General features: G+C 35.4%; 1 protein-coding gene across 7 annotated transcripts in view; it reads right to left on the reverse strand.

Annotated features, from left to right (window-relative positions):
* Window positions 1-27597, reverse strand: part of Dpyd (dihydropyrimidine dehydrogenase) — a 901729-nt gene that overhangs the window by 840628 nt on the left and 33504 nt on the right. For all 7 annotated transcript variants that reach the window (XM_087212682.1, XM_087212683.1, XM_087212680.1 and 4 more), the window contains exon 2: window positions 25726-25836. In XM_087212682.1, coding sequence (XP_087068808.1) covers window positions 25726-25836 — 111 coding nt within the window. The remainder of the gene's footprint in view (window positions 1-25725; window positions 25837-27597) is intronic.

Below are 27597 nucleotides of genomic sequence, written 5' to 3' on the forward strand. Positions count from 1 at the left end.
ACTCGCATATTTATTTGCTATGAGCACTAAATAAATGTTTTGCAAAGGTAAAATATACCATTAGGCTCCAAAGACAATTTAACTGATTTCTTTTGTTCAGACCACTCTATTTTCCCATACGCAAAGATATTTCTTATTTGCAAATACAGTAATATGCTTCATTAATATCTTTTACAATATACATATTCTGTTTTTATAGACATAGTCTTAACACACATCTGGTTTATTATATAGTACTTATTGACCTACAATACATCATACAATTCCAGTTTAATATTTATGATTATGCAAATAAAATCAATTTGTTTACAGATCTTTTGGCACCCATCTCAATATACTTGGAATAGGATGTAGTCTATATGAACAACAACTTCAACCAAGAGAAATTTCCATCTCAGACACTGAGAATAAATATTTCATTCTGGGGCCTTTCTAAGAGAGGGAGCACATTTTAGGTTAGCACTTAGTGGCCCCTCAGGAGTTAGTGCAAGAAAGCTTCAGCCAGTGTGGAATTCCCTAAGACAGTGAAGAGCTCTAGCCTATGGTGATAACTGGCCAAGCCTAGGGCATCATGCTGATTGAGGCTTTTTGGAGAAAGACAAAATATGGCAAAAAAAATCCACAGGAAAATAACTTGTTGTGATTTTATGCATATGAGGCAGTCTTCAAAAAATCTAGAGGCTTTGTGTCTCTTTCTGAATCTTATCTTTCATAATCTATGTCTGTGTGTGTATGCAGTCTTAATTCACTGCCTGGATATTTCTGCTCAATAAAGGAAGTGCTCTCATTTCTATTATCACATTAGTATCTTCCTATTCATTACACCACCATGTTTTTTTTTTCCATTATCCTGCTCTTTTCTGTCTATTGTCATGATGAATCTACATATGTGTCAACAGAACCACACATGGGAGCATCCAACCCACCCATGCTGATAATGATAAGCAATAACACTCAGAGAGGTTTATAAACATGGCAGCCACAGTTTCAGGTATAGTTTGCACATTGTCTCATTTAACAGATGGAGTAGATGCAATTATTATCTTTATTTACAGATAAGGAAATGGAGGCAAGAAGAGATTAAGTAGTCTACTCAGGGTCACTGAGTCTAGTAAAGGGCAAAACCAATAATTGAATCCAAGTAGTTTATCTCTAAAACTTATACCCTTAACCAATCTGTCTGCTGACAGTTCAACTCCTTATGATCCCACTGTTTTCCTTCATAAAAACCCAACCTAAAAGATAAGGAAGCTATAAAAGAAATGTTTTCTTTCTTTTCCAAATAAAGGTAATTGAAATACACTTTAGTTAGGGGAAAGTTTTCTCTAGTTCAGTATAAACCTTCACCTAATAGCTATTCTCTATTCTAATTAACAACAAAGTTAATTTAAAGAAAAAGAAAAAAATGCTTAACCATTATATAAATTTCAAACTAAAAGAGAGCAAACTAAAAATAACTGGGCAACTGGCTGACAATCACAAACGAGTTTAATTTGTGTGTACATATACGTGGAGAAAACTGTGATCCATCTGAAATAAATAATTAAAGCCCCTTTATAACAGCCTCAGGAAAACCAGAGCTAACACTTTTCTTCTTTTTAGTCAGTTACTATTTTATTACATGTATCTGTGACAATACTATACTATGTGCAGAATGAAGAACCAAGGAAACACACAATTTCTAAGAGAGAATCTAATAGCAAAAACTCTAAATTATAATGTTCATTGAACAAGCAGTTTGCCTTAATAGGATGACATGAATTTCTCTTAATAAAATAACCACCTTATAGCACTATTTAATAAATATAATTATTGGTCATCATTGTTATCTTTACAGCTCCCTACCGACCTCCTCATACTCTGTGTTGTAACCATGCACTACTGGAACTATCCAGAACTAGTATGGTTAAAATTTAAAATGTCCCTCAAAAGTCTCAGGTATTTGAAAGGTGATTTGATCATGGGAGGCACCATACTCATGAGTAGATTCATCCATTCATGATTCAGTAGGTGACGTAGCTATTAGGAGGTGGGACCTGGTTAGAGGTGGGTCACTGGAAGTGTGACCTGGATGGGTGGATTTCTGTCCCTGGCCCCTTCCATCTCTGCTTCCTGGTTGCTACTGGATGAATAGTTGTCCTTTTACCATGCTGTTTCTGTCTTGGAGCCAGCCAACTTCATACAGAATACACTGGAAAACATGAGCCAAATAAAACTATTTTCCTTTGCCCTGTGAGCATTAGGTATTTTGTCTCTGCGATGGAAAAATTCATAATATAGGAAACTGATACAGGAATTGGGGTCATTGCTGTTACTCTACCTAGGTGTTTCCGAAGCCTTCAGAGCAAGTCTGCAGGAAGAGTTTAGAAATATTTGGAGAAGTCAACTAGAGAAGACTTAGGATGCTAGAAATAAGAGCTTGTTGAGTGATTCTAGTTCGTGTTCAGTAGATCAGAATGCTGACAGGAATGTGGACAGTAAAAGGCAGCTCAGGAGGTTTCATCTGAGAACAAAGATTCCTTTGGCAGTTGCCATAGACTCCATGTATGTTACACTCTGGCAGAAAATTTGTCTTGATTTTTCCAATGTCCTGAGACTGTGTGGGATAGATTAGGATAGTGGAGTAACTGATCTGGCAGATGAAATTTCAAGGCAGTTCAATAGCTGGGCTATGGCCAGAATAATGCTGGCTGCTTTTAGCCAAGTCTACAAAGAAAATCAGGAGTCAAAGGAGATGTGAAAAGTTTTCCATTTCAACAGAAAGGAGTCACATACAATGCTGGGCCCTAAGAGAGAATAGTTGCTAAAAAATTCACATTTAAAAGACACCAAATGCCTTTCATCAGGAAAGTAGGAAAACAGCTTGAAGGCATCTCAGGAATCAGCAAGACCCTACACTTCATAGGCTCACTACTGCAAAACCATAAAGCTTTCATTTGAGAAAACACTCACTGAGTGGCTGGGAATGGATAAGCAATAAACTTTAATTAAGTATGCTCACATATATTTCTTTACATGTTTGCACTTCAATACATGTTCTCCATTCCAGTGGGATCTCTGTTCCTTTTCCTTCCTTCATTATTATTTTTAAGTTAAATTTTGCTTCTTTGGAAGGCCAACCTTGAATCCTGAGACTAGGCGACATATATACTTCAGGTATTGGTCCCACAGAAGGCATACCTACAAAATTTGATTGTAGATAGAAATTTGATTCCTGTGTCAATGACTATGAATTGTCAGAGAAAAAACTATCTATCCTTTTCTCCATTACTTATCAACGTGGGTGGCACAAGTTAAATCTTTCTTTAATACTTGGTAATTAATTTTTACAAATCAGATTCAAGTCAGTATTTATAATTTGTTAATCTTTATAAAATGGTAGAACACTTAATCTGCAGTGGTGTCACAGAAATCTCTAAAAATGGGATGCAATAAATTTAAGAGGGTTCATTGCTATGGAAAGTAACTTCTTTCCAGTAATTGACAAATACCCCCAAAATATTTCAGAGATCATACTTCACAGACAGATAATGAAAACCAATCAATGCCTTCATATTTTAATTTCTGTTTAAAGATATACTTTAGTATTTCTAAAAAAGTTTAGGTGAAGGTTAGTTGATAAGACTTACTATATGGAAATCTATTTGCAAAAGGAAACCAAGATAAATTTTGGTATGTGTAGGATATTTGTAAAGTTAGCAGTTCTAGCTTATCATTTATGAGATATGGATACTGAACAATTCCTTTTTCTTCTCCAAGCTACTTATTTGCCTTTAATAAAAGATAATAATAATCACAATTTATTAAATGACAGTAATTCTCATCCACCAGAATGTAAGTTGCTTAAGAAAACAGTTGTAGTCTCAACACCAGTACAACACAGTATACATATATATTTACAACCTCTCAGGATAGTGAAGGAAAGTATATAAAATAAATTAAGAGAAAAATCTGAGTTATTTTTATCATGTACTCAAAAATACTTGGTGCACAATAAGTATGTCATAAATTCACAAGGAGAAATACTTTATGTGCAGAACATGAACATTTATGAAGATCATGTTTCTATAATTTACTAGCAAATACAGGTACATATGGGGTTTTTTCAAATCAAGATGTCATAAGCAAACTGATCTGTCTATTCAAATGTTTATCAGTTTTAATATAATCAATCCAGAGAAATTCAAATAATATTTTTGGGTTTTTTAAAATTTTATTTTATTTTATCCCATTCCCCCCATGCCCTCTCCCCTCCCTATGTACAAAAGCTTTGTTTTCATTTTTTCCCTATTTTCACTTTTTTTCTTGTTGCTTCCTTTCTTTCTCCCTCCCTCCTCCCTTGCTCCCCTTCCCATCTGAACACTTCCTTTCCATTTCCCAACATACATCTCAGTCTTTATTTCCACATTGTTTCTCACACCAGAGAAACAATACAGTATTTAAACATATGTTTTTGAGAGCTCTTAAAAATGATACAATTCAGGGGCCAGGATTTAGCTCAGTGGTACAACGCCTGCCTTGCAAGTGTAAGGTCCAGAGTTGGATCCCCAGTACCAAAAAAAAAAAAATGATACAATTCAGACTTTTGTAAGAATTCTTATTCTGGAAATAGAAGATAAAATTATTCTATTTGAGTTGAATTATAATTTGCAGTTAGTATGATCATTGTCTATAGATAAATACATATATGATAAAGTTTTTTATTTTTAATAAATTATCTTTACATATACTTCCAGTGCTATGACAAATCACCACACTTACCAATATCATCAGTAAACCTGACATTTCCTTTCATCAAAATGCTCTATTTTACAGAACCTACATAAATACAGACTAATGGTGGTGAATTTACGGCACACATGTTATTTTTCTTCTTTTAAGTCAAAAGATGTTAATGCATGAGTTGTTTTTACTAAACTAAAACCTCAGCATTTAGGTTTAATTGCAGTGTTGGTACTTTTGATAAATAAGTGGGTTTAGTTTGCAGTGTAGTTACTCCTCTCTAAAATGTTCGCCATCACTCGTATAGACTATAAGAGGTACCATTTTTGCATACTACTAAAGACAATAAAAAGTGTGATGTAAATTAAACTGTTTCCTATTACATCAACTATGAGATAAAATTTAATTGAAGAAATGTTTAACCAGGATAAAAAAATGCATTTTAGAATTGATGGATGTGGCAAATATAAATATGATAAATTCTACAATGTCATGCTAATTCATGGTTCCATCTAAAAACTAAAATCAAACAACTTAGAAATATTAAACGAATGTATCTTATAATTTTAAATTTCACTCTTCTTTTTCTTAATATTAGTTAACAATATAGTGTTGTTGACAATAGCATGTTTAGGGTCAAGAATGTTCCCAAGCTTTCTTGCTTGGATGGCAAAGTGATTATTTGCACTACCAATGTATCAGAGGCAAACAGAGATAGGAGCAGACTTCAATAAGTTATTTTTGGACAAAGTGATACTGAAAGACCAAGTCATCATCTAGGTGGAACTACCTTAACATGGATCTTAATACAAATGGGATTTTAGATGGAGATAGTGATTTAGTTTTTAATAGCACATAGTCACAGAAACTATGGCAGTGGATGCATTATCAAAGAGAAATAACTGAAACTCCGCAAAGTCCTTCTGAAACCAATAACAAAACTTTAAAGCTTCTGTCAAAAATATGTTTCCATAAGCAGTTTGTTCCTGTTTTGAAATAAATACCAGTTATGTATCAGAATTCATAAAATTAAAGATCAAAAGTGAACTTCAAAATTAAAAGATCTATATATGTTATAATTAAATGATCACAAGATAAGTAAAGTATCCTTGTTCACTTAAAGTTTTGTACTCTGATGGCAGAATTTCTGGGTATAAAAATCCCTTATTTAATAACCAAATTCTGTTTCTGTGACTACATAATTAAATGTTGGTCACTAAACGAGGAATTGTATACAGTCTGTACATTACAATATTTATAACAAAGAGATGGTCAAAAGAAACTCCAACTTGGTGACTTTGCTTTTATTTGCATAACACTTACTTGCAGTACTGTAATGTATAACAGAACATATAACTACAGTATTGAACAATCAGTAAAAATTATACTACTATATTAACAAGGTGCACTGTACAAAAAAAGATATTGAGGCTCTATAAACAAGATGTACAGAACTTACAATAAAAAAGGTCTTAAGTCCAAGGGGTAGATCATAAGTCCAAATGGCATGTAAGGGTCGTAAGTACAAACAGTCCTTAAACAGGTAGGTCATTAAATGAGAAATGTATATATTAACCTTTCACAACATATTTCTCCCTGCAATTTTTCCCTATGTTGAAATGGTTTTTTTTTGTTTGTTTGTTTTGTTTTGTTTTTGGTACCGGGGATCGAACTCAGGACCTTCCACTTGCGAGGCAGGCACTGGAACCACTGAGCTAAATCCCCGGCCCCTCCCTATGTTGAAATGTTAAAGTTGCATATTCTTAAAAGAATTTTCCAGTTACTTTCTATTCTAACACACATACACACACACACAAATCCACATTAAACTTAATTATTAAATTTATAAGCAGTAACTTTGATTACTTGTCAAAATAACAAACAGCATTTTAGCAATGATCACTTTAAATACACTTAGCTCAAAACAAATTAACCGCATTAAGTGGATATGATCTTACATTGGTCATGTAAACTTGATTCTATTCTTTTTTTGTTTGTTCTTTTGCATTGCTGAGAACTGAACACAGGGCCTTGCTCATGCTAGGCAAGTGCTCTAACTGAGGTGTGTTATCAGCCTTCTCAGGTAAACATGAGAAGAAAAAGAATAGACTCAGAAAACAATGCAAACCTTAAGAATAATTTCTGAAACTATGACAATTAACTACATTTGGAACACAAAAAATTGTATGTTAGAGAAAAACTACATCATTCACTTCTTCCTTTAGAACGCTCCCACTGTGTTCTTGTGCTTCTCATTTCATCTCCTGTAATGCTTCTTACCCAAATTCTCATCTCTGCTTGCCTCTGCCATTTTGTTTCTGAAGCCAGTAACTTACTTGCCTCATCTAATTCCTACCCTAATCCCAAAGGTCTAACTTCCACCCTCTCCCACTCTACATACTATTCCTAGAAACTCTACCCATAGGCTTGAAATTACCCACATATATCCTGATGTTTCCAAACTCTTCATCCACTGTCTGACCCTTAACTGAATTACAACTTTTGTAACAAAATCGGATGACTCACAGGCACAGAACTCAGAAGGTGGAACACTGAATTCATCAGTTGCCCTCAATTTACCCTACAAATAAATAAATACCCTGCAAATACATAAACGCAATACCTAAGTCATAATTATTTTACCTCTTAAATATATTCATGCTTATCCTCTCTCCTTACCTATTTTCTTCTTGTCTTCCAATTTTTTATACCATTCCTAGAGACCCTGCCTCCATCTTTCTAATCAAATTCATCTTCCACATTGAAAGACAAATTACTGATTCTGCCAAGGGCATATTTGAATGAAACATATTGATAATTACAATTCCTATATTTTTCTTCCTTTGAAAATGTATTGTTATAATTATTACTTTTTTATATTTCTGTCTTCTTCAAAAAAATGTAAGAACATCTTGGAAAAGTCTGTCCCATCTTTATGACAATGTGAAAAGTGGCACAATCCCTGGCCTGTTGTTTTAATGCAGATACAAACTAGTGACTGTCAGGTAAAAGGGCCGAAGACCAAGACCAGACCAGGCCACAACAATCCTTTATTAGGGGAATAGATCTGCCGGGCTGTCTCTGAACAAAGGAGAGACAAAAGCAATATGGCTGGGGCAGGGAGAGTCTTTTATAGAGACTGGGGTGGGGCTTGTAGGGGCTGAGGCGGGGTTGAGTGAGGTAGTGACTAGGGAATGGAGGAGCCGGTGATGTCACTAGGTGGTAGGAGGTGAGCGAGTATTAGGTTACTGTCTAGGTGGGAACAGGGGCATGCTGGGAAGAAGGGTTTGTTCTTTGGTGGGAGCAACCATCTTGGCATGATGTCACACAGGGGAGGGGGCAAGGCGCCATAGGAAGAGGGCAGCTACTATACTTAACAGCTGCTGAGGTGGTGGGAGACCTATCATTCCAGGCTTTTGTTTTATGATAGTTGGGCAAAGGTCTCTTCTTCTGGAGCTGCTTCCTGCTGACAAGGGGTGAAGATCGGGGCTAGACCTGGATCTGATGAGGCCCGTGGCAAGTGGGGACCTCTTCCTTTTGCCGTACTGGCTGATACCCTGCCATGATGAACTCTGTGACTGTCTGGCTGGTGAATGCCCTCAATCGTTTCTGCAAGAAATTTTAAAAACAGCGAACCAGGCACGGTCCAAAACAGAGAATTAAACAGATAATACTGAGGGGTCCCAAGAGTAGTAATAGCCAGGTGAGCCATGAGCTCCAGGAACCAAACGTACCCCACTATTGATTAGTACCTTGGGGGGCATATCTATCTGGCCCATTGTGTTTTAATTTTTTTCATTTGACATGTAATTTTTTATTTATTATTTACATAGGTTTTACAGAGACAGCTGGATGTTTAGGGGCTCATTTGTTATAGAAGTAAGAGACTGTTATGGAAGAGATCATAGCTCCTGATCTAAGGGCCCATGTGTCACGTCCTTGCTCTTAGAGAATGAGTGGAAAAGTGATAAACACAATTTATATAATCTTTATAATCCTTTTTTTTTTTTTTGGAATATAAAAGGTGTATGTAACTGAGCAAATATCTTTTGGAGGCCAACATACCGATGAGTGTAGTGTTACTATGAACCTGACTTCTTCTTTAAATTCAAGGCCAGGATAGTTTGATTCCTGTATCTCTCAGTTTTTGGAAGCCTCCTAGATATATTTAAAAATAATGAGAACTGATAACCTCCACAAGGACACTGGCCAATTTAAGGTGATCAAGTGTAACATAAAAGGCTTGATCTTTTTAGACACAGGTAGGTATCCAGGAAATATGAGCACAATGAGAAGAGGCATCATAAACAGAGAACAAGTATGTACATTATTTTAAAAGGAATAAATCTTGTAGCTGCTTGGTATAGAACTTATCCTGACTGTGGCTGACAAGCACGTGATTTTTTCTCAATACTCTCACTTTATGGTTTGTTTGTTTTTTTTGATCATTACACGATAGTTAATTAGTTATCACAGAATCAGAAAAACACTTATCTAAAAGGAGAGATCTGGAGACCAGTGGTTTCTAGGATTGGTTACCTGTAAAGAATTTCTTTTAATTTTTTTTGAAAAGAATCTGTACACACTTGTAGCTAATTAATGATTTTTGCTTCTATTTAGTACCCAAAGTTTTGTCTTTTTGAAATGGCTGTGTCATGAGTGAACCAAAAGATTTTAATGGGTGGGCTATGTCTTCATTTTTCTGAAGTCTAGCTTTATTATTATGTCATTGTTTTGTGCCTCTTTTGGTTATTTTTTCTGCTGGGTGTTTAAGACCAAGTTAAAGTGAGACCTGTGTCAATCAATATGAACCTCTTGTTATCTATTAAGGTCAGTTAAGTCTCCCCAGGCCATTACTTTGGAACCATGTATAGTGCCTCTCTGCTTCTCTGTCAGTGTCAGCCGTCTGGATGGGTCATGGCCTTGTTTGACCAAGTTGCTTTCAGTGAAAGCACTGGAGATTTTTTTCTTGGTGACCCTCCTTTGGAACACAGTATACTGTCCTCTGGTGTCCAGCAATCTCCCAGTTTAGGAGGTTGAGTGACTTACCAAAGATGTAGGACCCTGTAGAGAAGGTTCCCTCATGTCCTGGAACTTTGTTGACCTTGAGGGGCCAGGGCCAAAATATTGGCTGTCCTCATAGCCCAGTTACCTTTTAGTTTTGGTCTCCAAACTTTAGTTGTTGAACACCCAGAAGAGAAGGTCAATAGCGTTATCACTGTAGTAAGAATAATGAACTTAACTATTATAGTTTTACCTGAATAACAAACAGTTTGGAATTTAAAATATAGAGAACTGTTACTGTTATCAGTCATGGTTGTTTTTTAGTAGTTGAATTCCTGTAGAATATTAACAGAAAAAGAGCCACAAATAATATTTTAACATGACAATTATGATGACTTTACCTTTGTAACACATTTAAATGTCCATCTTTATATAAAATGGCCATCATTAAATGTACTCAGTTTTTTAAAACACCAAAAGTTTTTACCTAAATTATCTTTAAAAAAAAAATAATAATCTTTTGATAGGATACCATCTAAAGAAAATAGTCCATATATGTATTGTTATCATTAATAGCTAGAGTGTATGAAAAGGCAAATACCTGAATCAAAAAGAGGTTATTATCATAAACAAATATTAGAAAACCTGTACAGTCAGAAAGTATAAATACATTTAGTACACTAGAAAAAATAAAACCTTGTTATTGTTGTTTTTTACAGGATATTTAGTCCTTTGAAAATGACCAGTGTAAGCACACCATAACATATTTAGAATTTATCCCTTTGATGACAATTGATATAAACAGTATAATAATATATTTAAATAATATTTATTCCTGTAAGTCTTTTATAAGGCTATGAAAACTATCAGGTCAGTCTGTTGTAAGATGAAAACTGTTGAGGTCCCCCTAGTGAACAAAGACTGGAAAATATTTCCATGCGGCCGCTCCTTTGTTCACCAAGGGGAGCATGTCTTGAACTTAATAACCTTTATCTATAAATAAAACAGCTGTAGGATTGGACAAACACAAAGATATAAGACAATTTCTAAAACTAGAGTGCACTCAAATATATTTAGCCCAATGGAATTACAATCTCTTTATAATTTTAGGTTTATAATTATAAATAAGACTATTTAAAACTTTTTGTAAGTCAATTAACAGAGATCTCTTGTAGAATTAAAATCAGAAGGAATGAAACCTCTATTCCTGTAAACCTTTTATAATAAACTTGAAACCAACAAGTAAACATATATATTTCCTTTATAAATCACTTTCGCACACCTTCTTGATGTACTTAGGCCTTTTGGTCTTGTCCTGCTAATAAGACAAACATATAAAATCCTTTTATATCAAAAATATATCTTTTACTTACAGCTTTTTAAATATTTTGTCTCCAACTCACTATAAACATTTTATACTTTTGTCCATCATTATCTCATCCCTAGTGGTCTTTGTTAAGTAAATAAAGTTCTAATTCCTGTTTAATGGTTAGACACAGGTGGTTTCTGTCACTGATTACAGCCCTAAACACGTGACAGTTAAGGCACATATATCACAAGTTTGTTCAAGGATTTTCACTTCATTCTTTAGTTAGGATGTTATCTATAGTGGAGCTACAAATCAAAGAAGCTATATAACCTTCATTTTGAACAGCAGAAGCAATGGGCTAAGGCAAGTTTTTAAAGGGATACACTACCTAGTTTGTTTCCACAACTACTTTAATAGCTAATCTATTAAACTTTAAAACTTTTTCCTATCAACAGAGTTATAAAGTGGGGGAGGTATGAGCGGTGCGTGATCAGCTCAGGCTAGGAGTACTTGAGAAGGAGAACAGGTTTGACAGAGGGAGGGTTAAGAGCATAGGCAGAAAAGGCTTGTATGTAGGGGATTTCTGACCATTTGCCATTGCGTTGACCGAAGTTGTGTAAATCACAGTATGTTAAAATTGAAAGTGCCATTTTTGGGGCATGGAAACCCATTATCTAATTTATACTGAGGCCAAACCTGATTACAATAGAAAACAAGTCTTTTTGGCTTAAAGTCTGGTCCCAACAATCCCAGGGGTTTGAGTTGTGCCAGAAGGCAGCCCAGAGGCGTTGAGGGGCAGGGTTTGGATTGTTGGGCCCCCTGATTAGAGAGGGTGAGGAGGAGGCAGCCCCTGGGGAGAAAGACAAAAGGGAGAAGGGTCCTTGTCTCCTTTGACAATCTCCGAGTGAGTCTCCCAGAGGGAGAGAACGAGATGAGGCGGGCCGACGAGAGGGAGGCTGAACTCCCTACTCACCCAGACATTGGTGACCGGTGTGGATGTGTAGCATCAGCAATGGCAAAGGTAGAAAGCCCCGGAGGGTCCTGGCAACGGCAGATAGGTCCGTTGGAGATGGCCAAAAAGTCAATCAACCCCATCCTGCGGGGGATCGTCCATTAATGGACCATCTACCATCCGAGTCACGGCACCAGAAATGTCAGGTAAAAGGGCCGAAGACCAAGACCAGACCAGGCCACAACAAGCCTTTATTAGGGGAATAGATCTGCCCGGCTGTCTCTGAACAAAGGAGAGACAAAAGCAATATGGCTGGGGCAGGGAGAGTCTTTTATAGAGACTGGGGTGGGGCTTGTAGGGGCTGAGGCGGGGTTGAGTGAGGTAGTGACTAGGGAATGGAGGAGCCGGTGATGTCACTAGGTGGTAGGAGGTGAGCGAGTATTAGGTTACTGCCTAGGTGGGAACAGGGGCATGCTGGGAAGAAGGGTTTGTTCTTTGGTGGGAGCAACCATCTTGGCATGATGTCACACAGGGGAGGGGGCAAGGCACCATAGGAAGAGGGCAGCTACTATACTTAATAGCTGCTGAGGTGGTGGGAGACCTATCAGTGACTAGATGTGAAAAACACACAAGAAAAAAGATTTATTATAACCCATGTATTACCTGGTCTTCTGTCTACAAGAAAAAGAACAATTATTTGTTTTTATTTCATTATTTAAAACATTCTACTTAAAATGCCCTCTTGCTAGATCACATGGGTTCAATCTCTAGCTCCACCAATTAGTTGTGGAGTCTTGGACATAGTTCCTAAGCTTCCCTATACCACAGTTCCTTCATGAATGAGTGAAGATAAAATATATTAACTATCTTAAAAGTGATTCTGACATTTAAATGAGGTGTGCCTCACAAAACGCATTTAGTAATAGAATGGAAGATTGCAAATGCTCAATATACATTATGTTTTATTCTTTCTGTTTTTACTGTGAGCACCTAAGATGTGTCATGTCTTTAGAATAAATGTGCTAAAATTCTTAAAATTATGTCTAATAATTCACAGTATTTAACAGACTTTCTTTCTTATATTCACTCAGGATAAATTTTCTAATTTGTGATATTTTCTGGTTTTTAAAAATTACACACAGAAAATGAGTGCAAAATATTTATGTAATTAGGATGGTTCAACCTTTTCAAAAATGGCAAAAATAACAGCAGTTATGAAACACCTGCTTAAACGATACTGGAAATAACTGCTTCGTGCTTCATTAACCAATACAAACCTATTTGCCAGTTTAAATCCTTTACTGAATTCAGAATTTCCAATTAATACTAGAATGGTATTAAACTGCCAAGTGAAGAAATTCTTCAGCAAAAACTTCAGAACTGCTTTTCTTAGGGTTTTTCCACAGGTGAAAAAATTGCCTGTTTTCTCAGACCACTATAATTTATTCATTAAACCAAACTTGTATCTATTTTAAGAAACATTTTATACTACCAATTTATAGATTTTATTCATCTCTCAGTAACATTCAGAACAGCACCTGAAATAATGGTGCTTTAAGCACCAAAGAAATGAAAGAAGGAAGGAAGAAAGATTGATAAGAAGATAGAACTACATAATACCTCAAGAAAAGCTTTTCTGGAACTTCAAAAATCTTCCATAACCCTGATGATGGCATGCAAAGAATGGTTAAGTCAGTGATTATCTGAAGCAAATAAAAGCAGAACATTGTAAAGCTAAAGCAAAACTGTTAATCAAAATCAAAATAAAATGTTATATTTAGTGGTCAGGGAGTTGGCTGATAACGTAGCTCTCACTTCAGAAATGATATAATAATACTGGTCACAAAATGTGACATTATAATCTACATTTCCCCTTAACCTTAGTATACCTATTTCCTTGTAATCTTATTTGTCTTTTCTAAGGAAATGAACTGATATACTAGAAAGGACATGCTAGATCCAGATGACCAGAATTTTAAATCTGCCTACTAAGGTAATTTAAACAGTTTAAGAAAATCATTTAACATTTTTCAGCATAGTCATTATCATCAGTAAAATAGGGAAACATTTCTGAGTCATTTACATGCCACAAGGTGAAAAAAAAAGTAATATACAAAGGTACTCTGGGAACTCTAAAGAACTATACAGTAAGAAAATATGAACTCCTTTTATCTCATATGTAAAAAATACATAAAAGAAGTGTCCTACCCATTTATCCATTAATGAACAAATTGTGAGTAAAAAGTAGAGTAAAACAATAATAAATATCGTGAAGAAAAAATGCAGCAAGGAAGTCTAAGAAAAGCAAGGTTAAAAAAAGCAAGTTAGAGTTTAAATACAATGATCAGAAAAGGCCTTGTTGATGTGACAACTTTACAAAGTAAATCATGCATAATGTGAGTACACTGAGCAATCACTAAAGATTATAAGAGCAGAAATTTTTAAGGTATTCCTAAGCTACATTATTAAAAGATCCTACTGGAAAAGAACATAAACATGGAGATCCATTACAAGGCTACTGGAGTAATCAAGGTGAAAAATGACAATGATGGCTTAGAAAATCTGGTATTGTGATAGATGGTGAGAGGAAGTCAGATTCTGGATATATTTGAGGGCATAGCCAAACAGATCTTCTTATTAGTTATGGAAGGTGAGAGAAATAAAAACAAATCAAACACTAATATTTTGTTCTAAATGAAAGGATGAATGGAGAAGACTACAGGGAATAGGTTTTAAAGGCATGATCATCATTTGAATTTTTTCAACATGCTACGTTTGAGACGCTATTAGACATCTAAGTGAGGTATTCAGTAGGCATTTGGTTATACAATCAGAGAAAAGCAGGATACATACAGAAATTCAGGAGACAACTGTCTAAAGATGGTATACCCAATGAGATCGCCAACAGAGTGAGTACTTTAAAAGAAAGGAAGATGAATGAAAGGACAGAAGGTGGAAGCAAGGAAGAAGAGGAAAGAAGAGAAGAGGGGTGGGAAAGAGGTATCTATTGATACCCAAGCCACTGTAATATTCATAGATGATAAGTAATCAAAAAAGAAGCCAAGAGAGAATAAGAAAAAGATGCTAATGAGTAAGAAGAAAACCAGGCCACTGTATGCCCTGGAGCCCAAGTGAAGAGAATATTTCAGGATGAAGAGAGTGACTGGCTGCAACAAGTGCTGCTAGTGAAGACCCAAACAGCAATTTTAGCAGTTTGAAGATTTTGCTCTAGAAGCCAAAATCAAGACAAGGAATTAGGTGTGCTTGCATTTCAAAAACCAAGAGAAGGGTGAAGCAGGTTACAAAGGAGGAGTGTGCTAAGCAAAGAAAGGCACAGTCAATGGTGCAGCACTCTCCCAGCCAGGTCCACAAAGGCAGGCTCATAGCAGCGGTCCTTACCTTGAATCAAGAGGGATGACTGCTTTCAAGATATTCTGGGTGCTTTAGTTTCAGAGTTTTAATTTTCTCTTGCTGTGGATTTGTGTTTTACCCATGTTTTTAACTCCATAGGTTTGTATCACTTGTCAAATAGGGAGACTTTCAGCCATTATTTCTTTTGTGACTTTTGTTTCTCCACCATCTTCTCTTTAGTGTGGTGGTGGTGAATCCAGAAGTCTCTCTACTAACACCAAAGGCTAGGGAGCAGGTCAGCTCTGTTATTTATTGGTGTCCACTAACTGGGAGGTATGAAAGCTCTGGCTCCCTACTTGGCATTCTGACACCACTAGGGTAGGGGTGCTGGGGTATTTCATTAGCTTATTACAGGATGGCTTTTGCTAGAGTCCCAGAGGAAGGGGCCAATTTTGTGTTTTTGTAGTAACTGACTGGAGTAGAACAGTTGCTGTCTATGGGTTTTCTGTCTTACTGGGCTACTTTCTTCCCGGGTCTTTGACCAGGAAGAACAGGCTTTGCTTGGGGCTACTGTGTGAGTAAGTCTGATGGTTTGTTTTTTTGTTTTAGTTTTTTTTTTTTTTGGTTCCTAGCTTCTTCCAGACTCTAAATCTGGAGATAAGTGGAAAAAAAAAACTCAACAGACTATGTCATCTTCAGGTCTTATATCCCTAGCTCATATGTCTTCTCTCCACTCTCTTATTCTTATGTTTCTTTTATATACAAAGATTATTAACTTAGTTGAGTGATTATAAAACAGAAGCATAAAAATTCATAAATGAAAACATAAATCATATTTTATGATAGTATTCAATTCTTTATTAAAACACAATATAAAAATGATATAAAACATTTCACTATGCATACTGAGGATAACTTTGAACCCTAGATTCCACTTTCCCTTTGGTAATGAACCTCACTGTCAATCCATGTGGGTTGTGCATCACTTGAGTTTTCAAACATATGTGTAAATTAATTCACATAGCTTTAAAGATTTTATTTTATTTTTCCACTAATACATGCTTATCATAGAAAACCCAAAAATACGTAAGTGCCAAGAAAACAGAGAATAACTGTTAATATTTCAGTATGTTCTATTATTTGTGGTTAAATGTAAAAATATACACATAATCACTACTAAATACAGTGATGTTTCATAACTTTTCTTGCAATACAGATTGTGAGGTTTCACCCAGATTATTAACTATGTAAAAATAATTTTTAATGGTTGTACAATTTCCCATTAAATGGATTTGCTTTAATTTACTTAAACATGACCCAATAGTTAGAATTCAGCAGATTTTCCCCTACTTTTTTCTCACTGACTAATAATGCTAGGATAATCCTCTTTTACTTAATTAATCTTTACCTACATTCCTAATTCCTTCCTGAGGACATACTACCAGAAGATGAATTACTGAGTATGTTGATAATTCAAAGGCTTTGTTATAGGCTGAATTGTATCTCTTCAAAATTCATATGTTAGAATCCCTACCTTCAATATCTAAAAATGTGAATCTATTTGCAGATAGTCTTTAAAGGGGTAATTAAATTAAAATAAGGTCCTAATCCAATATAACTGGCATCCTTATAAGAAGAGGATATTTGGACAGAGGCACACACACAGAGGGAAAAGTATGTGAAGACAGGGGAGAAGTTGCCACGTAAAAGCCTCAGAGAAGAAATCACCTCTGCCAACACCTTGATCTCAGTCTCTCAGGATCCAGAACTGTGAAAAATAAACTTTCACTGTTTAAACCATCAATCCATAGTACTTTGCTAAAGCAGCCCTAACAAACTAACACGGTACTAATAAATATTCTCAAAAATATTATCAAATGGATTTTCTAAAAATTTGTGTAAATATACATTTGACAAAGACAAATGTATAAAAAAGAAAAAGACAAAGACAAAGACAAAGTGTCTCACTGCACTTTTGTTAACTATATTTTAAAAAGATAAAACAAATTTAATTTATAGGATCACACTATGGAATAAAAATGATAATTTACATTAAATGATCATATTATCAAAAGCAATCATAACAGAGAAACTGTGTGTCTTGAAGTAGAAATCTAACCATAAATAAGCTTGATCATCCATAAATGAGAGGTCTCAAGGAAGCAATTTCATTTTTATGGATCATAGGTCTCACACCTTTAAAATGAGAGATTTAGACTTGACAATCTTTGAGAGATAAGTCTGAAAGTTACATGGTTCTATTCTCAATGTCCTTCAATTATTCCTGTTCTTGTATGTGGTAAGCCTGTCACTGCATTTAATTTTGACCATACCACTGTCATTCCAAAGATGAACAGTGGAAAAAACAAGGCAACAAAGGTTACAGAAATGAAGCAAAGAAACTTGATTTCATAATACAGGTTATCTTTAAGCAGCTGTGGGATCTTCTCCTGCCATTTTGTTTATCTGTGTTTCTACTGCTTTGGGGCTTCAAGACACTCTGCTGGGTGGCCAGTGATTTAAAATTTTTTTTTAAAATTAGATAAAGGGGCGGTGATTTAGCTCAGTGGTTTCACCGACTGCTGCGCAAGTGCAAGGACCCGAGTTCGATCCCTGGTACGCAAAATATTAAAATTTAAATTTAAATTTAAAAAATAAAAAATTAGGTAAAGACACACATATATGTGAACACATATCTTCTCTTTCTACCCTAGTACCAAAAGAGCTAATGTCCATCAAATATGTTCATGCTATTAATGGTCTAATTATTTTGGAAAAATCAATTTGAGGGGAAATTCAGTAAAAAAAAAGAAATTTCTCTTCAAATTTAAATAAGTACATACCCCTTGGATTGCATTTAAAATATTGGATTCAATGTTGTACTCATATCCATTGTTACGGTATATGCCGCCCAACCAGTGCTACATCTCCCAAAAGGCATATGTGCTTTGAGGAGTAGTTTTTGGTAGGTGAGTGCATCATGGGGTGCTAACCTCATTACTGGATTAATCTATGATTTCATAGCTGCTAGGATGTGGGACATCAATGAAGGAAACAGGTCACTAGGGGCATAATCTGAGAGGGTATATCTTATCCTGGCTCCTTCTCTCTGCTTCCTGGCAGCCATGAATTAAGTAATCTGCTATGTTCTTCCACCATGATATTTCTTTCTTTACACAGGTTAAAGCAACAGAGCCTATTAACCAGGGACTGAAACCTTTAAAAGTGTGAGCAAAAACTGAGTATTTTCTTCTTTTTTTTTTTCCTCTTTTTTATCCCCTTAAATTCTTTTATTGGTACATTTTAGGTATACAATATGTTTTCATTTATCATTGGGTGCTTGTACCTATACATGATGTATCTTGGTTCTTATTTTTTCCCCATTACCTGTGCGCCCTTCACCCCCTCCACCCTTCCCTATTTACACAGACTTCCTTTCCATTTCCCTTTCTTTTCTCATAAATTTTCCTTTCCCTTCCTTCCTTTCCCCTTCCCCTCTCACCACCCCTACCCCTTTGGACCTGTTCTTCCTATTTCACATTATCAATTATTCGTTTTAATCCTTTCAATCCTTATTTACACTTTCAGTTTCTCATACTAGAAAAACTATTCAGAATTTACACATGTGTACTATTTATTTTAATTAAGAGAATGGCCTCAATATGAATCCATTTAGCTATAAATATCTCTAGTTTGTCATTCTCTATGGCTGAGTAGTACTCCATTTTATTAAAAAATCACATCTTCTATATCCAGTTTCCAGTTGATGGGCACTTGGGCTGTTTCCAAGCTTTAGCTATTATGAACTGTTCCGCTATAAACATGGATGCACGTATATCTCTGTGGTATAATTCTTTTAAATATTTGGGGAAAATACCCAGCAGGGGAATAGTTGGGTCAAATGGGACCTCTAGCCTTAGTTCTCTGAAGTATCTCCATACTGATTTCCACACTGGTTGCACCACTCTGTACTCCTATCAACAAGGGAGATGGGTTCCTTTCTCCCCACTCCCCCGCCAGCATTTCTTATTGGTTGATTTCTTGATAGCAGCCATTCTTTCTGGTATGTTTCTCAGTGTTGTTTTCATCTGCATCGCTTGAATGACCGGTGATGTGGAACATTTTTTCATATATTTATTTGCTGCTTTTACTTCTTTGTCTGAGAAATGTCTGTTCATTTCAGAAGCCTATTTTTGAATTGGGTTTTTGAATTTGAGGGGTCTGATTTTTTTCAGTTCTTTATATGTTCTAGATAGTAGTTCTTTCTCTAAGGTACAGCTGCTAAAAAATTTTTCCCACAGTGCAGGTTGTCTCTTAGCTCTCTTGGTGGTTTCTCTTGTAGTGCAGAAGCTTTTTAATAAGATGAGATCCCCATTGTTGATTCTTTGTGCTAGTTCCCATGCTACTGAGGTTTTGTTCATATAGTCTTTATCTATGCCAATGTCTTCAAGAGTTCTACCTAACTTAGCTTCCAGCAAGTTTAGTGTTTCTGTCTTAATATATAGATCCTTAATTTGCTTTGATCTTAGTTTAATGCGTGGTGATAGCTATGGGTCTAGTTTTAATCTTTGGCAGGTTGAAATCCAGTTTTTCCAACACCTTTTATTAAATAGGCTATCTTTCCTCCAATGAGGGTCGTTGGCTCCTTTGTCAAAGATGAGGTGGCTGAGTATGTCTGGAGTTGTTTCTGCATCTTCTAATCTATTCCACTGATCCTCGGGTCAGTACCATGCTGTTTTTATCATAGTAGCTTTGTAGTATAGTTTCAAGTTGGAGATTATGATACACCCAGCCATGTCTCTATTGCCTACAATTGCTTCTGCTATTCTAGGTCTCTTCTGGTTCCAGATGAATTTTTGGATTGTATTCTCTAGCTCTGTGAAGTATATTGTTGGAATTTCAATCAACATTGCATTAAATCTATGTAGCAGTTTTGGAAGTATGGCCATTTTCACTATATTGATTCTTCCTACCCAGGAACAAAGGATTTCTTTCCATTTTCTTACATCCTCTTCAATCGTTTTCAGGGAGCTGCAGTTTTCAGTGTAGAAGTCTTTCGCTTCCTTTGTTAGACTGATTCCTAGATATTTCATTTTCTTGGATGCTACTATAAAAGGAATTGTTTCCCTAATTTCTCTTTCAGTGAGTCTGTTATTTGTGTATAAGAAGGCTATTGTTTTTTGAGTGTTTACCTTATATCCAGCTACTCTACTGAATCTGTCAATTAAGTCTAGAAGTCTTTTGGCTGAGTTTTTTGGGTCTTCTATGTAAAGTATCATATCAACAGCAAATAATGAGAGTTTAATTTCTTCCTTTCCTATCTTTATTTGCTTTATTTTTTTCTCTTTTCTAATTGCTGTGGCTAATGTTTCCAGAACAATATTGAACAGGAGTGGTGATAGTGGGCATCCTTGTCTTGTTCCTCATTTTACAGTGAAAGTTTTCAGGTTTGACAATTTAGTATGATGTTGGATGTTGATTTTTCAATAGATAGCCTTAATCAGGTTGAGATAAAGACCTTCTATTCCAAATTTCTGTACGATTTTTATCATGAATCGGTGTTGGATTTTGTCGAATGCCTATTCTCCATCTATTGAGACGATCACATGGTTTCTGTCCTTGATTCTGTTAATATAGTGTATTACATTTATTGATGTACTTATGTTGAACAATCCTTCCATCCCTGGGATAAATCCGACTTGGTCAGGGTGTATGATCTTGATGACCCTCTGTATTCTGTTTGCCAATATCTTGTGGAGGATTTTTGCATCTATGTTCATTGGGGAGATTGGCCTGTAGTTCTCTTTTTGGGTTGAGTCTTTCCCTGGTTTTGGAATCAAAGTAACACTTGCTTCCAGGAATGAATTTGGAAGCCTTGCTTCTCTTTCAATTTCCTTGCTGATTTTAAAAGAGTAATGGTGATAGTTCTTCTTTTAATGTCTTGTAGAATTAAGCAGTGAAGCCATCAGGACCTGGGTTTTTCTTTGTTGGTAAATTTTTTATTACATTTTCAATTTCATTTATTGTAATTGGGGTGTTTAGAATTTCTATATCTTCTTCATTTACCTTTGGCAATTCATATGTATCTAGGAATCTGTCCATTTCTTCTGTGTTTTCCATTTTAACAGGGTACAGGTTCTCGAAATAGGTATTGGTAATCCTCTGGATTTCTGCTGGGTCTGTTGTGACTTCCCCTTTTTCGTTCTTAATTGCATGGATGTGAGCCTTTTCTTTCCTGTTTTTGATAAGGCTGGCTAAAGGTTTATCGATTTTATTTATTCTTTTGAAAAACCAACTCTGATTCATTGATTTTTTTGTATCATTCTCTTAGTCTCCATTGCATTGATTTCTGCTTGGATCTTTATAATTTCCTCTCTTGTACGAGCTTTGGGCTTGTTATGCTCTTCTTTTTTCTAGGAGCTTGAGGTTCTGCATTAGGTAATTTATCTGAGTTCTCTCTGTTTTCCTAATATGGGCATTCACTGCTATGAATTTCCCGTGTAGAACTGCTTTCAATGTGTCCCACAGATTCCTGTATGTTGTAATGGCATTATCATTTACTTGTAGAAACTGTCTAATTTCTTAATTTCCTGTGACCCATTGGTTGTTCAGGAGGGTGTTATTTCATTTCCATGTGTTTGTTTTTTGGGGTTTTGCAGTTTCTTATGTTACTGATCACCAATATTTTACTTATTTTTTTTTGGTACCAGGGATCGAACTCTGGTCCTTGTGCTTGCACAGCAGGGGGCAAAACCACTGAGCTAAATCCCCAGCCCTTGATCTCCAATATTATTGCACTATGGTCTAATAATATGCAGGGGGTAACTTCAATTTACATTTACTTAAACATGTCCTATGAGCTACTATGTGGTCTATTTTTGGAGAATGACCCGTCTGTAGCCAAAAAGAATGTGTATTGTGATTATGTGGGGTGCAACACTCTGTAAACATCTATTAAGTCCATTTGTTCAATAGATTGGTTCAGTTCTAAAATTTCATTGTTAATTTTTTGTCTAGATGATCTGTCTATTTGTGATAGAGTGGTGTTGAGGTCCCCTTCTACAACTGTATTAGTGCTTATTTGGTTTTTCATGTCCATTAATATTTGTTTTGTATATTGGAAGCACTCATATTTCATGTTTATATATTTATGATTGTCATCTCTTCCTCTTGGATTGTTCCCTTCACAAGGATGTAGTGACCATCTTTGTCTCTCTTAATTAGTTTTGGTTTCAAATCTACTTTGTCTGCAAATAAGATTGCTACCCCCTGCTTTTTTCTGGGTTCCTGTCACATGGAGAACTGTTTTCCATCCTTTTACTTTCAGTCTATGAATTTCTTTTTGAGTTAGGTGTGTTTCTTGTATACAGCATAGTGTTGGATTTTGCTTCTTAATCCATTCTGCCAGTCTATTTCTTTTGATTGGTGAACTGAGGCCATTAACGTTGATGGTTATAATTGATAGATATTGACTCATCCTTTTCATGATATTTTACTGTTGTTGGCTCTTTTATTTCTAATTTTCCCCCCTTTTCCATTAGTTTCTTACCTTGCCTGGTGGCTTCCCTCTGCTGTGTCTCATGGAGTTGTGACCTTGATTGTTTTTTTCTAGGATATTGTTTAGAATTTCTTGGAATGCTGGTTTGTTTTTCATGAAATTTCTCAGGTGTTCTTTGTCATGGAAGTATCTAATTTCCCCATCAATTTTGAAAGCTAATTTTGCAGGCTACAACAGACTAGGCTGGAAGTTATTTTCTTTTAGGTCTTGAAATACTTCACTCCAGGCTCTCCTTGATTTGAGTGCTTGTGTTGAGAAATCTGCCATGATTCTGATGGGCTTTCCTTTGTAGGTGATTTGTTACTTTTCTCTAACTGCTTGTAGGACTTTGTTCTTCTGTTGGGTTTCTGGGATCTTGACTATTATATATCTAGGTGTAGATTTTTTTTTTTTATTGTGGCTAGTTGGAGTTCTATATGCCTCACTTATCTGTATGTCCAATTCTCCACCTATGTCTGGGAAGTTTTCCACTATTACTTCTGTGAACAGTTTTTTATGTCAATTGTATTTTCTCCTGTTTTTTCACGGACTCCTATCAGTCTTATGTTATTCCTCTTTGCATCATCTAGTAACTGCTGTATTGATTTCTTGTGTCCCTTACTATTTTTAAGAAATCTGTTTTCATGGTCATTAACCACAATCCTGTGTTCTTTATCTGATATTCTATCTTCAGATTCTCTTAATCTGCTCTGCATACTTTCAATGGAGTTTTTAATCTCCTGGATATCTGTTTGAATCTGTTTCATGGATTCTATTTCTTACGTTGGGCCATCATGGTTTCCATTTCTTTCTTATGTTGGGCATTCATGGCTTCCAGCATGTTTCTGAGTTCATCTATTTTTTTATCTGTTTTGTTCTAGAATCTCTCAGCATATCTTTCACTCTGCTCACCATCTCCATAGTTATCTGGGAAATTATTTCTGTTTCTAATTTTTCTAGGGCCTTATTCATCTGTTTTGTTACTTCCTGTGCTATCAGTTCAGTGTGTCCAGGTGGTTGATTATCAGACTTTTCCACCTCTCTTCCCCCAGAATTTACCTTGGAGGGGTAGAAGTCTGAGTTTGTGCCTTGCTTAAATGTCTTATTTTTGTTTTTGGTACTGTCCTTGGTTTAATTCCTGGGTTGATTCTTCACAATTTCTTACTGTAAGTATCTTTGTTGCTTATAATTAGAATCCTTATGGAATGATTGCTTCTCAGAGGTGTCTTCCAGATATAGCTGGTCCTTAGGTTTTTGAGTCTCTGATGACTCTGAGGCTGTCTCATTTTCATTATACCAGGAAGGACAACTGATTAGATCAATCACAACACTTTAGCCCCAAGTGATACAATCAGCTACACCACAGCATCAAGTACATCTTAAAAAATGACAATTTGTGAAAGTTATTAATCTATCACCTTTAACCGTGTGAATTAAATCAAAATCGAGAACCAACCCAACATATGTTTATAGTGAATAAACTCTTCAATATAGCACCTTTACCCGTTGGGATGGGGAATTAGAAGGAGTTGGGGAGGGAGAGATAGATAGGTAGAAGGATAGGGGAAGGTTAACAGTGAGCCCAGAGAACACAGGCAAAAGAAGGAAAAAGAGAATAAAAGAAAAATAAAGAAGAAATCTGAATTAGGGCCAGAATAGGAACAAAAAGGGAGATGAAGAACAGTGTGGGACAGCAAGAGAGTGAGTGTGAGAGAGAATGGAAAGAGAAAAGAAAGAAAAAAAAGAAGAGAAAAATAAAACTTTGAAAAGAGTAGGAAAAAAATAAAAATAAGAGCAAAAAAACCCCAATAATAATAATTTTGAAAATAACAAATAAAAATGAAAATGAAGGGCCTCCTTCAGAGTATGTCTCTGCTATCATAATAGACAACATGGGCAGCAGTGTGCAGATATAAGTCAGTGAGTCTCAGCAAGCTAGTCGCAGACCCGTGGGATTCAGGCAGATTTCTGGCAGCAAGTCCAAGTTGAGCTCCCTGTACTCCTGTAGGGTTGAACTCAACAAGGTTGTACTGCAGGTTCCAGCTGCCCTTCCCCTGAAGACAGTCCAGGTTCCAATGGGAGGTGACGATCCCTCCAACTTATGAAGTACAGTGGTCTGATGTCCCCTGTGTCTTTGTAGTGTGTAACCACGTAGGGGTACATCCAGGAGGCCAGAGTTGGGGGGGGGGTTGGGGGTTGTCCTGCAGGAACCCACATGGCTAAGCAGATTGCCACCGTGGGCGGGGCCAGTGGCGAGTGAGTATTTTCTTCTTAAAGTTGACTTATATCAGGGATTTTTATTGAAGTGATGAAAAGCTAACATACCCACTTATGGTCTCCCAGTCCCAGCTCTATGATCACATTATAGGCTCAGGTAAGTAAGCATGTAGCAATCAAAAATCTCAGAGAAACTCTGTTTTGCTCCTATAATTCACCTAGGAATATTTTATATTGAACATCTAGCATTCAAATGTTGCCCAAGAGCACATTTTCAGTTTGTAGAGAATAGTACATCTACAATCATCTTCAGTTAGACTATATCGATAATATGGAAACACTATAATGTTCTCTTATTATAAGAAAACAACTTAAGGAATATTGTAAAGATTTTAGGGGAAAAATCAGTATTAAACTAAACTTCAAATTTTTAAGTGTTTCAGATTTTTTTATAGAACCAAAATTAAACACGGTTTTGAGACTATTCAAATATAAAACATTTAAAATATGAAAAAAGGCATAGCTGTACTTACTCATATTCAATTATATTTCTAAGTATATGGAAAATTTTGCTTTATGATGTCTGCAATAAGATAATTTTTCAGTAGGAAATTGTATATCAGTGGTACTTACAAAGCAGTTCTTATCAGGGTTTCTTTTCCAATGTTTCTTGTCTAATTTCTTGGCCAAAGTGGAATGCAGAGTTGCATGAGCTTGTGTTCGAGGATTTAAAGCCAGGATATTCTGAAGACAGTATAAATAATGTGTAAGCATATGTAAACATGTTAGCATTTAAAAATCAAAAAACAATAATAGCAAACTTTTTAGAGCTCTCAATGACAACAGCCAGCTCACCATGCATGCCATAGGTTTGCCACCACTTCCCTAAAGAAAGGAATTCATAGGAAAGAAAATTTGTCTGTGGGAGGATAATTACATGTGATCTAAACAAATTAGAAAATGATTCAAAATTAGCTAGATGGTATTTAATAAAACTAAGTGGCAGATCCTGTGATTGGCTAAAACAAGAAAAGAAAAAAAAAAACCTACATAGGAAAATCCCAGTACAACAAAAAAAACCACATGGAACGCATAATAAGTACCAATTTTCCTTTAGAGAAAAACCAAATAAATAAGAAAAAAATGATATGAATTGATTAAAATAAGACAAGGTTTCTTAAGCAATTACTTTACCTTATGTTAACATACTTATCCTCGATAAAATATGAAGTAATTCTCATTACATTTTCTACTAATTTGTCAGAAGTAACTATTGGCAAAAAGTAAATAGTCAGGAAAAATAAACAAATATCAGAGATAATGTTTCCAACAGAGAGGAAAAACCACAGTAATAAATGCTTCAGTTTGATCCAATTGACATTTTTTCCCAACAGCTTTCAACATTTTTACATGTTCAAAAGCAATATAAAATACCCAAAGAAAAGTCTGAAGAAAAGATTTAAAAGGGACAGAGAGATTTCAGTAGTTGAAACCTTTCATAAAGAAAATAAATTTTATTTCTCCTTTTCAGTTAGTGGAGAATGTACAATCAACACTGTGGAAAATAAAGGAAAGAAATTCAGATTAAAATATACAAATAAGATTAATATATAAAAAATTCACAGCTAAGATTGTACTAGAAATCATTCTAGCCAATGTTATTGTTGTCATGTGAAACAGAGTATATCTCAAAAGTCCTCCTCTTCCAGGAAATTTCCCAACTAATTTAGATCTGTATTTTCATCCGAGATCATTCAAATATCTTTGTCAGGCCAAACCAACCTAAACAGTAACTGGTGCTTTATGAGATTTTCTTCCTTCCTAAACTGTGAGGGCTCTGAGTTGAGGCATTTGAGAATTCTGTTTTTAATCTCTGAGTTTCTTATGTACAATACTGACTAGATACTATATGCTCAAGACAAGGAAATAAGTGATTCAAAATTGTGAATTTGTCTTTTAATATGTATTAGTCATAAAATTTAAAGTAAATCATTTAATTCTTTTTGATCTTTGGTTTCTCAAACAGGGCAACATCTTGACCAGAAGACAATAGTAAAATATAAATGAAATATATGATACAACATGTTTCCTAAATTACAAACACCCTGGAAAGTAAAATGGAATAAAAATGGAATCCAGAGGCTGTGTATAACAGTAATTCTCTATAATTTGTTGATGGAGGGGCTGGGAAAGATTTGACAGGGGTCCTGAGAATAAACTTTCTGTTAGATTTGACTAACTCCAAGACTGTCTTCAAAATTTAGATTTTATGGTACTTTCACAATTTATGTATCATGATCATCCTTTCCCCATATTAAAATGAGCTCTATTGGATCACCAAAGCTATCAAAATTAGAAAAAAATAAAATTATTTTGCTACTAGGTATTTACTAAAAATGTTGTTTTCCCCTTCAGCTATTATAATTCCACAATAAACTTATCTAAAGTAACCATTTTCGAAGTGATATCTTATACAACTTTATGTTTATTACATGAAAATATGAA

Source organism: Heterocephalus glaber, unplaced genomic scaffold (assembly GCF_053883595.1).
Source record: "Heterocephalus glaber isolate CG9 unplaced genomic scaffold, H.glaber_assembly_v1.0 deba00001442, whole genome shotgun sequence".
Classification (NCBI taxonomy): domain Eukaryota; kingdom Metazoa; phylum Chordata; class Mammalia; order Rodentia; family Bathyergidae; genus Heterocephalus; species Heterocephalus glaber.